The sequence below is a fragment of the Hirundo rustica genome, chromosome Z (assembly GCF_015227805.2).
Source record: "Hirundo rustica isolate bHirRus1 chromosome Z, bHirRus1.pri.v3, whole genome shotgun sequence".
Taxonomy (NCBI): Eukaryota; Metazoa; Chordata; class Aves; order Passeriformes; family Hirundinidae; genus Hirundo; species Hirundo rustica.
The window spans coordinates 43,104,378-43,118,609 of NC_053488.1; the positions used below are offsets into that span (position 1 = coordinate 43,104,378).

The following is a 14,232-nucleotide window of genomic DNA, read 5'->3' on the forward strand; positions in this document are numbered from 1 at the left end:
CAAAAAAAAAAAAACCAAAACAAGCAAAGCTTTCACGGCAGTCCACACTTTGCTTGGACTAGAAATAAAAAGCAAGTACATCAAACTCTAAAAGTTTTTTCTTAATGCAGCTAAAATCTCCTGTAACTCTACTACACTTCATGATGATCTCCTTGATCTGGTGGGAGCAGCACACACGACAAAGAAAGGACCTGTGGTTACCTGTTTTAAAGCACTATGGAAGGTACTTCAGCTGCTCTATATCATGTTCTGAATTCCCTCTCCCCTTTCACCATAAAACCAACTTTTTTTTTTTCAGAGTAATTTAATCTGATCTAGCAGCAATAACAAAGTACTTGTCAAAGCTCACAGCAGAATGTCAAATGCTGCATCAAAGAGACAGAGGCCTCTGCAATAGAAGTACTTCTGGTATTGCTTTCATTCACAAGTCACTGTTGAGGTGCCCCCTTTTCAGGGGATTGTGCACTGCACACTGAAATGCATACAAACACAGACAGTTTTTAAGACAACATGCAGGTTGTAGAGATGCTCAAATCGTCAAAGCAGAATCCCATACCTATTAAAATGTAAATGGATGTCCAGATAATCACAAAAGCAAAGATCAACTAAATAGAACTCTTTCACCACTCCACCTAGACATATGAGGGAGCTCTTCGAAGACTAACTCACCAGAACAGGAAGATGCATCTCCACCTATGTTTTGAATCCAGTTCCTGTAAAAGGAAATCAAACATTACAACTTCAAATCTTGTTTACTAAAGTCTGCCCATCCCCTTATACTAGTAAGAGTCATCTAAACAGCACTAGCAGACATAAATGGATAGGAAAAACTCTGTACTTGAAAACATTCAATTCAATTCAAAATTCCAGTTATCAGTAAGGGACTAAATATTGATTTGTAACTGTAAGGTAATCAAAGGATACTATTACCTTTCCATTTCACCTTCTTTAAAAATATCAGTGCAGGAAGCTTCAAGAGGTTTCCAAGCACAATAAGGATCCCTTGCTAAAACACAGTCAACACAAGTGGCATACTTGTCACAGAATGCCACTGGAGACTGAACCACACCAGAATTTGAACCAGCAAAGAGGTATCTTCTGCCCTAAAGGAAACAAAGAACAACAAAAAAACCATCACAGCCACTTTCTCAAACCCAAACAACCCAATTCATAGAACAATTTAGAAGTTATTAATGAGCTGCATATATACAGCCTTTTTTTGTAAAAAGTGGTGCCTCAGAAGAGTAAGCATTTGGTTAGCTTTTATTTCTAGAACATTACCTTGGAAATACTGCAACAATGCTGAAAGTGTAAAAAAACAACAAAAAACTGGAATAGGTATGTGGAAAGTACTCATGTCTAGCTATGACTTTATCAGTTTTTCCAGAGATGTGAATGCAGTAAATCCATCTATGAGGCAAGGCACGGCTGTGCTGGTGACAAGCTGCAGTTGGCACACACAGGACTGAGTGGGCAGTAGGGCTGCTCCTGTCAACCCAAAGCAGCCCCACTGCCTTCAGCTCTTTAGCCAGCCTGTCTATGCAGCCATATCAGCATCATCCTTACAAGAATCAAATGCTTCTTAAAGAAGAACACTGGTAGTATTCAAAGGAAACAGCACTGGCAAGACACCTAAAAGAAGCAGAAAATAATCACAATGGCTGTTGAACCATTGTTGCTGGTGATCCCAAAGCAGTCTGACTCTGAGCACAGCAGGAAAAGATCACACTCATCCTTATTATAAAGGGCAGGCAGCTGCCGTATTTCACTCATCTGCTTTGGAGTCTGGGAAAAAATGATGGCTAAAGGTACACTCTGACTTTACAGATTATCATGCAAAGCCTCAAGAAAGGGGCCTGTGCTGCAACCCAAATCCACCGTGACTGACCCACTACTCCTCCTGAGAGGTTCTGCACAGAAAACTGAATGGCACACCTCACCTCAGCAGTGGGCTGGCTTCATCCTGCGCAGAATACCAAGCAGGTTTATCAGCACCCTACTGCAGTTGTCAGGCAAACAAGCTGGATATAAGCACGGAAAGGCTTTTCCTGCACTGCAGCTGTACAGATCTCAGTGCACAGAAATGTACTCAGTCATGTCTGCAGTGAGACTGCTTGACTCCAGCAGGATGAGTATGGTCACAAAGTGAAGAGCAGACATCCAAGGAAAGATTTAAAGCACAGAAACATTCTTCAAAAATGTCATGTTCAGTTGCAGACATTTGGCACATACACTCAAGAGTTCAGAGAACATGAGGCGAGCTGAGCAAACCATTTAAAAAATAATCCAGACACACCTTCCAGTCAAGCAGGAATTAAGATGATCTACTGTATGCTCATCTGACTTCCTACCACCCTCCACACACCATGGGAAGAACCTAGAGACTACCGAAAAAATGCACTCAGAAAGGGCTCTGACTCCAGAGAGGTCTAAAGCCCACCACCAGGGTAATTATTACCCTTCTGTGGTTAGTCCACTACTGTGGGATGCCATGACATGTAACACAATACTAGCTCTGTGACGGACTTCAGTAGCCACTGACTGTGGAGGCAGAAACTTGTGTTTTCAGGCTGGGAAGTAGCAGGAATCCCTGCTTGGGTGGTACTGTGACTATACGGTTACCATGACTGGCAGCTGATCCAACCTACCACTCCCCATCACTGAAAAAGACCTCTGTTTTTATGGGAATGTACTGGGCAGCATTACTTCAGTGAGCATGTGGCACCTGGACCCAGAGGGAATACATTCAATGCCATAATTCCTACAGCAGCCAACCAAGTGTGTGCTGAAATTGCTATATAATATGTATCAGGCTTAATGCCCATCTCTTTCTTTGCATTCCCCTGAAACAGGCAAATCATAATTAAGCCAGTGTAAGAACAATCCCACAATCAGAAGAATGGGTATTAGCATATATATTAGAAGAGCTATCTGTCATTATCTTCTATGACAGAGCAAATTCTAAAACTTCTGGTGAAAGCAAGTAATTTGAAACTTTTTTTGCAAATTAAACAAATACTTTGTGTGTGTGTACATATGTATATATATATATATATACACACACACACATAACATCTGCACAGATATATAAGTGAGTTGTCAGTGTGATGTATCATGCAAAAAGAGTACAAACATATTTATGGAAAACTAAGCACAGACGTCTTTAATCCCGATTTTCATTTGTCTAGCAAAAACATACTCTGTCCTTTCTTTCTCTTATAAGCATGAGAAGATAAATAAGGACACAGGATGAGCTTGTAAAAATTACACCATAAAGCTTTGTTTCACTGAGCTGATCATGTTGACATGCAAAATTTTATTAAATATCGAAAAAAAATGAAAGCTGTTTCAAAGTATTCCTAAGTCTCTAAGCTGCAGAGTGCTTATGGATCACTAGGTAGCTACTGAATGCTGATACTACTACTAGATACTCCAAAAGAGGCATTCATTCTCTATGAAACCCAGAAAATCTCACTGATGCCACAAGCAACTTTAGGCATAGACAGATATATGCACGGATGAGAAGGTCTGAGTAACTAGGGGCAGGAATCTAATCCATGTACAAACTACACACAGTGACCATCCTCCTGTGGTCACAAAAGCACTCTAAGATTAAACCAAGCAACTGATTAACAGTGTAGGACAGCTGCCAGGTTTGGAGCGTGCAGCAGCTCTTGTGCCATCCAGCTGGAGCTGCAGCTGGTGCCCCACTGGGCAGACAGGACCTCACCAGAGGTCCTGACCCACAGTTGCAGCAACGTGACCGCTCTCATGACACAACCAGCATTCAGGAGTCTGCAAGATTTAGGACAGCAGAAATCAATTAACTATGCAATTATGAGACCCTATGGTAGAAGACTGTTCTCTCTTCTAAGGTCTATTTCCTCAGAACCACATACCACTCCTCAACTAACCTCAACCCCGGGGATTTTTCCTCACAAATCTGCAGTGGCCACAAGGGGTCAGGCTATTTACATCACTCCAAACCGGAAATTGGTTTCTTAAAACACCTTAGTTTCCTGCTTCTGCACATGGAAACCAACTGAAGACCTGCAGACCTTGGCTCCCTCAGCCACTGCCCATGAAGGTCTAAATACCTTCAGAAGCTTGCCACCTACCAAACACACTGAAATGCAGCAGGCAATATGTGATTGCTGCAGCATGGTGAGTTACAAATGCAGCCTTTGGCTCTAAGCAGAGTGATGGTCTAAGCCGAGTGAAGATCACAAAATAGCCCAAACAAAGTTCTGTCAAAGAACAAAAGGAGTGAATGCTGTGATGCTTATACCACTTACTGTTTTGGGTGAAAGCAAGAGAGTTTGGACTGGTTCAAAATTTGGAAAAAGCTGTGTTTCTTCAATAATATGCATTCCATTTTCATAGCTGATAGCTTTGTGCAGGGCCCCTCGATCTGAAAAAACAGAGCAATATATTGGTTTAAGTAAGATCCTTGAAATTAAAAGGCAGGAAAAAAGCCTTCACAATTGCTACAACTTGTCTCAATAATCTGCTTGCTGTTCAGCAGAACAGCTCCATGTCAAAGGCAATTGTTAAACTTGCCATGATCAGGACCTCTGAGCAAGAAACATTTTGGTACACAGAATGACCGGTTGGGGATTACATTGTTTGGTTTTGCTGAACTCACTGAAGCTTTGCAGTTCTTTTCCTTCAATACTTTTTCAAAGTACCTAAGATTGTCCACTTACTGTGGCACCTTACTTTTTTTTAACACCAGCTGGTGTAAAAGCACTGTAAATAAAGAAATCTCAAGAGTTTCTCTAAGAAAACTAAAGAATCAGTGCATCACAAAAACAGGTGTTTTGCAGAACTCACCAGTACCGATGAACATAACATCATAGATGGTGCCATTGATTGCTCTGACTCTGTCAACTACAATCTGTGTATACTTCACATCTCGCTTTACTAGCCGAGGTCTGTCTCCCATTGGGGTCACTGAGTCATCCATTAGAGGATGATCTTTGACAAACTGCAATGTTTTGTCTGGTAAATTCAGAGAACTCATGTAGTTTGATGCCCTGGCTTCATTGTTTATACACTAGAAGTGGGGACAGAGAGAGGATGAAAAAGAAAAAAAGACAACCAAACTGTATCATTTACTCATACAAAATGAAGACAATTAACAGCAATTGCATGCAGTTTCTTCTCCACATTATTCAGGCCAGTAACCACACCTGTACACTATACTCATTGTACCAAGGAAGGTCCTCAGGTCTCACAGCACTTTGGCCTCAGGGATGTACTAATCCCTGAGCTTTGGACTACATTTTTGTTTGGGTCCAAAACACATTCTAAGAAAATATTCCTTCTGTGCTCTCATACACCTTTCAGCACTTTTAACCATGACCTCTTTCAGCACTAGCAACAGTATGACTGTAAGGAACATAAGGAAGTAAAAAAAGTCTGAAAGAGACCCAGCACTAGGAAAGTTTGAGTTTGCAGAGCAGTGCACTACATTAGATAAACATGTTGATTCTACTGAGACAACACAATGGTTGCTAACTTTTTATCTGAACTAAAAAGTGTATGATGTAGCTGGTGTAAGCTGAGTTCCATTTCACAATGAGAAAGTTATTAACAAAATAATGAAATACAAAACCAACAAATAACTTAATTCTAAATTAAAAAACCCCAAACCCCAAGACTTTGATTCCCAGATAAAAAGTTCAGAACATATCACTTGAGTGATTTCCTATGAAGCTTTTACAAGAAATAACCAGGTCAGGGCAAACAAATGAATCATTAGTAGGTTACTAGTATTCCCTAGTCTGTTTCCTCCTGAGCATTAAAAAAGTCATTAGATGAAAGACAACAGAAACTTACCGCACCAGGTCGAGGATTCGGAATTTCCCCATTGTATCGTACCCACTTTGTATGGGACTGTTCCACTGTAGCACTCTGCATGTATTTTCCTTTCGAGAAAACCTCTTCTACAGTAGACAGATTGTATGCACACACTGCTGACAACCCCACATTATTCCTATTAATTCAGGAAGAAATTAGGAAAAAACCCAAAAACCAACAAAACATGTAAGTAATTATAATTTTCTTGTAGCAACCAATTGAGATTAAACGTACTTATTCAGGAAAAGAGTACACCACACTTACAGTTGTGGGGTGAAGACTCCATATATCACTGGTTCCTTCAAAGTTGGAGATTTGAGAATAAAAACATCACTGATAACATTGAAAATTAAATTCTTATCAGGGATGGTACAAATCAGTCTGGCCTTGAGAAATGAAGTCCATTTTTTCTGCAAGGTCCTTAATCCTCCTTGGTCCCTCTTATGGTATTAAAAAAATAAAAAGGTGTTTGTGAGGAAAACTAGCAGCATTTTTGCATTTAAGAACCACTGCTATATAGCATGCAATTACTAAGCCCTGGTGCTTCATAATATTTTATCTATATCAACATCAAAAAATGTAAACACATTCACAAACAAAACAGCATAAAAGCCACAGGAAAATTGGTTCAACAAAAATAATGCAAAATTATTTCTATCACACATACAGGGAAGATGAAATATTAGAGTTAATAAAGAACTCAGAAAAACTGAGATGGGCGGTGCTCATTAGGAAAAAAGTAAAACAAGCATGGAAGTATTATACTGTCCTTTAAGAGAAATATGGAATACTGCATTTGTTCTGTGACATCAAAGCTGATTTAAATTCTAATGCTGCAATATGCCTTAAGACTTGCCTGACACTGATAATTTTATTAGAAGAAATCCAGCAATGGTATAATCCTTCAAGCAGTTACCACCTTTATCAAGGATTTGCAGGTACCAAGGCTTAAGTTAAGATATATTGACTAGAAATGTATTTCAAAATATTTGATAATTGAGTTGAGTTGTAGCTCTGATACTTCTCTTATAAAATATTGAAAGAGTATTAATATTTCTATTTAGTATTTCCATTCATTATCTGATGGTATTTAAGGAAATCTGCAAAATTTATTAAAACAATTAAGTATAAGTGCCTGTGGATTTGAAATCTGCCACTGATTTCTATTTCAAACAGTCTGAAATATATAATAGTGTAATAAATGAAACTCTCATATTCCACAATATTCCCCTTTTTAAAGAGTGCACAAGCTGTTAGTGGGCAGAGTGCCACAACAGTAAGTCCCATCTAAACTTGCCTCCAGCTCCTTGTTTAATGGAAATCTCAAGGGCACTAACTTGCTATTGCTTTTTTGACTTCCCTGTTTAAATACAAAACAGTAAAGTCAAAATAAAACTTGCAACCTCATAAAAATGAAACAGCCAGGTAAATTTCCTGTTGGGAAAAAAGGAAATTGATACATTCCACTGAAAAAGTTTTTTGTTAAATAAACATATTCTGCTGAAAAAACTTCCATCATCAAGAATTTTAACCAGCATTCCTGAGAATGTACTTGAATCAGCTTAACACTCTGAGGCTTAAGCATAGCAAGTGTGACAGAATCAGGCTGCTGGTGACCATTTCCCTTCAGGCTCTGGTAGCTGTAGCAGTTTCATAGGAGTCCCATTTGCTACACCACAGTCAAGAATTATTTTGCTGTGGACACAGGTACAGCTGTGTTTGCATACAGCTACTTCGAAGTCACTCAACACATATCCTATCTGCTCAGCTCCAACCAAAGTCACTTCTTCACAGGGAGCTGTACTTGTTTAAAAAGTTAACAATGAAAAATGGAGCAATGCTTTTTCTTTTGCTGGGTTTTGTCAGGGTTGCTTTTCTTCCAGAGAAAAGCAGAACACCCAGAAGAGCTGAAATTTCAAAACTATGCAAAATGAAATCAACAATTTATTTACAAAGCAACCATTAGGCCTCCTCAGTTCTGACAAACTGACTGGAACAGCTCATTCATTAAGGTTTACTAAACTCAACCACCTCCAGTTACCTGGAAGTAAGTTCAGAACAATGAATGCTTTTTAACATGCACACACAAGATTCCACAAGATATAGTAAAAGTAAACTGAACTTTCTCCCACCTTGCATACTCTAGCTATTCTTGGAATCATCAATTTTCCAACAAATTCATACTCCACAGACACCTCAGTGAAAAAGAAGTATATCTTGTCATCTTCTCCATCTGTGCTGTTTGGATCTGCTCTTATCACATCAGCAAAAACAAAGTTGGGCTCTACAGATACAAACAGAAGAATTTTCTATTATATATGTGACTAACTTGTTTCCCTCAAAGACCCTCAGAAGTTGTCTTTCACCCAAACTCCACACTGCATTTACATCCTCTCTAGTCGCTGACCTATGCATACAGCTTGATGTTCACAATATGAATAGGATTTCTAAAAAAAAAAAACAAAACCACCAAATCACAAAAACAAAAACAAAACAACAACAAAAAAAACCCAAAAAAACCCAAAAACAAAAACAAAACACCAAAACAACAACACAACAAAACCACAAAAAAACCCCAACACCCACCAGAAACAGAAAAAAAATCCCCAGAACCCCACAAAACCTATGTGAAAGCACTAAGATACCTGAGAGATCTCCATGATCTGACAGCTTATTACTTCAGCATTCTTCAGTCCACACTCAAATATGGTTTTCTAATGGGCCTGGAGAGGTAACCCTCCCTTGCCTGCCTTTCTTCTATTTCAGCTATTAACTGAAGCACTAAAATGACAGCACCATTACATGTATTACAAAACTCAGAATCCTATACTTTTTGGACAACGGTCACGATTTTGGCTATTTTTGGCACAAAACCTAAAACGTGAGAATTCACAAAATTCTGTCAATTTTGAAATTCGGGAACCTAAAGTGCTAAGAACCAAGATCAGCTCAATTTAAGAGCCAATTCAAGACCAAAACCTGTTTCTTACCATATTGTAATTCAGCTGCATTACTACAAGGATGAACAAGCAGATAAGTAAGAAACCAATAATGTCAAGTTCAAACATGTATATTCTGAAGCTGTTTTCATCATCAGTGCTCAGAAAAATCCTGAAATTTCAAAATACAATCTCTCGATGGCATGAATGAGGGCACACACTCACAGTGTATGCCAGTGTAACAAAATCCACCTCTCTGAGACATCAGACAATTGCTCCTTGCCCAGGTAAGACACTCAAACTCTGTACACATGTTGTCGAAGAAGAAAAAGTAACTTGTTTAGGCCAGTTTTCATGCTCACTTACCATTAAGCCAAGGTATTGCATACTCTGTTCTCAGAGGGCTCTGATGAGAGTGCCGTGAAATAATAGGTTCACTTCCCAAGAAATTGTAGGAAGTCCCAGAATAAAGCTCCTCATCTTCAACACAAAACCATATATATTAGAACTTATGCACTGGGTACCAAAAAGGATACATAAATATTTTGTCAGTCTATGTAAGCTTTAACTTCCCACAAGAAAAGGTAAACACGGATTTCCTCTGAATTGCCCCAGACATCTCTTTCATGTTTACATTTCTGTCAATCATTCTCAAGCTAACACTTCCACACTTGGGTTTATTACTATTATTATTATTATTGCTCTAATACGAGAGCTGAAAAAAGTCAACGTTGGTTTTGTGGCATTTTAACATTTAACATAAAAACCTACAGTTTATCTTAAAACATCCAAATTTACTTAAATGCATCAGAAGGCTAGAATTATTTTCCTCTCTTTCTAAGCCACCATTATTCAAACTCGATTTGTACTGATTTTGGGACAATGCAGGGAGCATGTTATTTTTTTTCTCATTTCCTGTTTCATGCGATGTTGAGCTTCTCTTTTATGATCTTGAGATATATGCAGGTGAAAGCCACAAATTCTGGCTTCCCCAAATTAAGATTCAGTGGTGTGTTTCCATGCAGTAAGTACACCTGCAATAAATATTTCGCTTCCCTATTCTGTAGCACACCTTCAGGACATCTAACAATAGTGCTTGCTGTAGTTCTGAAATTACAGTAATTGATACTACAAGGGCAGTCTACGTACATTTATACTATCTGGACTAAATATGTTTAACATCTAGAAATACAGTTTGAAAATTGGTATTTTACAAATTGCTTACAAAACAACCTAGAATTTGAAGCTCTCCTTTCAAGAAACATGCTTAGGTTGACTATGTATTTTAACATCTATACAGATACACAACACAGACAAAAAATACGGATGCAAGCCACCATTTTGATAATGACAGACTGGAGGGTGACAGTGGAAAAGATAGGACATTTTTAAACATAAGAACAAGGAATGCAAAATCTGAACTTACCAACCATAACAGATGTGTAGCTTTGAGCAGGATCAAATGGACATCTGCCCTTACCATCTTCATTTTTACCTCCAAGTTCAAATGAAATTAAATTCTGTTGAAAACCACAAAACAACAATTAGCACTTCTTGTGCCAAGTTAACTAAAAACTAAACGCTAAATAATGGGCTATATCATCTACTTCCAGCATCAAAGGCACTTTGTGTAAAATTATAGAGGGCATATGTGTTTTCAGAAAAATCTCATCAAGTCCCAAAGACAGAGGAAAAAATGTGATCCTATAATTTGTGAGGGTGGAAGCAGAAAAAAGCAAAAGACGGAAAGTTAAATCTAGACAGACCTCAAGAAAGAGCACCCCAAAAAAACTAGACAGCAAGAAAGGTAGAGAAGTTAACTGATACATAGAAAGAACTGGCAATTACTCAATTAACTTGAAAAAAGTGGAGAGTCTTAGAAATCAAGAAAGCTTTCTGAGGTAGAATAAGCAAATTTTGAGATGACGGTAAATTTGTGTGACATGGCATAATCCAGCTGGGCTTTAAAAAGCAACAGAGTACTTTGGCTGCTATTTTATAAATCCCTTACAGACCAAGAGAACGAGGATGAGAAAGCTGAAATGCATCCACAGTACTGAGGAAGGAAAGAGTTATACTATGTAATGAAAGCACTGGAAGCTAAAGGCTCAAAGAATTACAAGGTTTCTTCAGTTTTCGAATTGCTAAGAGCTGCAGTAAGGAAAATGATACAAGAGTCAGTGGAGAGAAAAGGGAGTTTTAATTTTGTGCCAAGACTTCACTCTGAAGGATTCAGAACTATACATCTTCGGCACAGCCAGGAGCAGACACAGGAATCTGAGAATTTCAAGAAGATTCAGTAGTGAGTGGAAGTTGCAAACAATGTAATTTCAGTTTTAGAAACTGGTTTTATGCTACACACAATACATGAAGAAGTATAAAAGGTAAGGAAAAGTATATCTGCAGTTAGACAAGATGAATCAATAATTCATTAAGTGCTTTGGAAAAAGGAGGAGTATACTCTGCCATTATGATGGGACAGCAAAACAAACGCTCCTAACCTTACAGCCAGCAGTGAAGATGCAACAGTTTCGGGAAAGAAGAGTAACTCATTGTTTACCTGAGCTGCTTTTAAGTTACAGCTGTGGCTGGGTCAAAAGAGGTGTACATTTCTTACCAGGTAATCACATGTTGGCTGAAATGCATTAGTTCCACATACGTAGAGGAAAGTATCATTCAGCTGCTGCAAGACACGCACGTAGTTACGACATTCAGTCTGTAACAGAGGATGAGGAAAGGACTAGTCTGATAAACCACAGCTTCCACATTCCAACATAAACAAGATTATCCGTTGCCACTACTTATTCCACATCACACCCGCAAGCCCAGGTGACACATGCATGACACTGGGACACCATCTTCCTACAATCTCCAGTAGCTCTAATCCTGCAGCAGCTGGTTTCCTACAGCCAGTAGTATGCAGCTGCCTCAGTGTCCTAGCAGGGTGTGTTCAGATTTTCAAACATTCAAATAATATTCAACAACAAAAATAATGAACTAAGGAAAAAAAAAATTAAGCATGCTGCAGTTTCTAACACTCAAGTTAATTAAAAAAAATTAGGTGATTGTTTTGAAATTTTCATTTCAGTTAGATACTTTCTTCTTTCAATGCAACTCCTTTTGAAATAAAATGTGCAAGATCTTTCTCAAAGTTCAATAAAAGTACATACCTGCTCTGATTTGCCCTTGACTGCACATTTAGTCTTTTTATCTTCTGTGACCTTCCAGTGTAACTAAATGAAAAAACATGCAACAAAAAAGCACATTCAAAGTACATTAATGCAAAGCAAGGTCTGAAAATCTTTCAGTAACACAAGAAAAGGCAATCCTATCTAGAGCAAACGTAAGACCTTCTGCAAGTAGCATTCAAAAGTTCAAAGCCATGTTTTCCCAGGGAGGTGACATTTTCTAATCCATTTTAGTTCTGCCTTAAGCAGAACTAAACTACCATCTTCTGGGCTCATAACGATGATTCCCCACAAACAGCTGATGAACTTTTCATTACCATATGCATTAGGAAAATGCAACTGTAACTGGCTTAAGTATTTTTTAAATTTGAAATACTTCTCTATTTCATTAATACTTGAATAAAAAACACTTTAGGGGAAAGGAAACAAAGAAGATTTATGGCAGTAATTTACACTATATTGAACAGAACTTTACAACTGTGTTTTATACGCAGGTGAAAGTGCCCACTGACACCCATGCACAGGATCTTCAGATTAAAAATCATGTAAGCATCTTATAAAGCACCCTAGGTGGTAGTCCTTTACTGCACATCTTCATGCCAGCCTGTGTTGCTGATGGGATGGAAAGCAGGAGCCTGGGAAGGACCTGGAAGCAATGTAACATTAACAGAATTCTGCCTGGGATAATCTACTTTGAGAAACCAGTACAAACATATTCAAAGTACTTCTCTGAGCAAGTTAATCAGACCTGTCTGCACCACCACTTGCTGTGCAGACACACCTAGACGCAAAACAGAAGATGAGACTGAAAGGACAGGGCCTTAATTTGTAGCCCATCTGCAGCCAGCTCCAAGTAAGCCCCAGCTTTGCCTCTGTTCCAGATTACTTTTTGACTCAGATTAATAGAAAATGGCCCACTCCCGATATTAAGAAAATATGTAAGAACTACTGCTACAGATGATACCCCCAGTCCCTCTAGTCCACCACCCTGACTCCAAGAAGAAAACACCCAAGGAGATCTCTCATTACTTGTTTATATCCAGCTTCTCCTTTCTTACTCTTTTACTCCAGAAAATATTCCAGAAATAATACTGGAGTAGGATAATGTATTAAAAGGCATACCTCGTGCTGCTTCTCAGCAATATTCACTGCGTTTAAGGCAAAGATCACTTCCCTGGCTCCTACATATAGAACGTTTTTGTCTTCACTTAACAGCAAGGTTGAGTAGTTTGACACTTTTGATTCATTAAAATGTATTAGCTGGACCTCTGTTGAAATGGAAAAAAAATAGTACCTCATGAAGAAACACAATCATTTAGGGTCAAACTCATGAGTAATTTTTTCTAAGTAGTCTAACACATGTCAGAATACTTGAAAACAAAGGTTAGTTCAAACCCATGTAAAAGACAAGGGACCCCTTAGAAACCTGACTACTTGACTCAGCAGAAACAGCAACTTCCACCAACAACATCTAAATCATTTGTCCCAACTTTCTCACTCTATTTCAAATGTTTGAGTATTTCCTCTTGTGGTGATCCCTGTAACTCACTTCTTCCTTCGTTTTTTTTTTTCCTAAACTTCTGTTTTCCACATCCACTGGCAGATTGTTTCTCACCTTTTCCTTTCCATGTACCAATCTACTGTGGAAAATCAGGCTAGTCACCACATCCCTTTCAACTACCCTGAACAAAACTTACAGAATATCCTGCACCTTAAGACAACTCTTCAGCATATTGACATAACAGAAAGAAGACACAGGAGCATATAACAAGCCATTCTGCAGCTGATTCTGAAGTGAAAAACAGAGATGAAATACACAACATACACACAAAATAACAGCATGAGGAGAAAAACCCATGAAAAATAGAAGATTAGAAGAAGAGGGATATATGAGAGAAAAGCAGTGGAATGAGGAAGCATGTAGAAAAGACCAAAATGGCTTGAAGAAAGATGACACAAACTGACTAATACAAAAGAGTATTTTTTCCAAATGTACAACTCTAACATAAAAACAACTGAGAGTTTTTGTAAATGAAGACACAACATTAATTAAGCATGGCTTTTTTGATACAGATGAAAATAATGTACTATTAGTTCCGATTCTATCATTAGCAATTGCACATTTTCAGCTATAACACTCCAGAAACATTCACTTTAAACTAGATTCTCAAACATGTAATTTTGCAATCATTTACTTGGCAGGAAAAATTTCCCCAAATGGATGAACTGGTTCATACAACTCT

General features: G+C 38.3%; 1 protein-coding gene across 22 annotated transcripts in view; it reads right to left on the reverse strand.

The window, feature by feature from the left end:
- Nucleotides 1–14,232, reverse strand: part of SEMA4D (semaphorin 4D) — a 110,684-nt gene that overhangs the window by 31,059 nt on the left and 65,393 nt on the right. For all 22 annotated transcript variants that reach the window (XR_009208632.1, XM_040090818.2, XM_058424175.1 and 19 more), the window contains 12 exons: nucleotides 13,112–13,257; nucleotides 11,972–12,034; nucleotides 11,419–11,517; nucleotides 10,228–10,321; nucleotides 9,168–9,281; nucleotides 7,995–8,146; nucleotides 6,127–6,302; nucleotides 5,842–5,998; nucleotides 4,834–5,056; nucleotides 4,296–4,411; nucleotides 931–1,103; nucleotides 670–713 (listed from right to left, as the gene is read on the reverse strand). Coding sequence is in view for 21 of the 22 variants with exons in the window: in XM_040090818.2 (XP_039946752.1) it covers nucleotides 670–713; nucleotides 931–1,103; nucleotides 4,296–4,411; nucleotides 4,834–5,056; nucleotides 5,842–5,998; nucleotides 6,127–6,302; nucleotides 7,995–8,146; nucleotides 9,168–9,281; nucleotides 10,228–10,321; nucleotides 11,419–11,517; nucleotides 11,972–12,034; nucleotides 13,112–13,257 (1,557 nt within the window). In the remaining variant the exon portion in view is untranslated. The remainder of the gene's footprint in view (nucleotides 1–669; nucleotides 714–930; nucleotides 1,104–4,295; nucleotides 4,412–4,833; nucleotides 5,057–5,841; nucleotides 5,999–6,126; nucleotides 6,303–7,994; nucleotides 8,147–9,167; nucleotides 9,282–10,227; nucleotides 10,322–11,418; nucleotides 11,518–11,971; nucleotides 12,035–13,111; nucleotides 13,258–14,232) is intronic.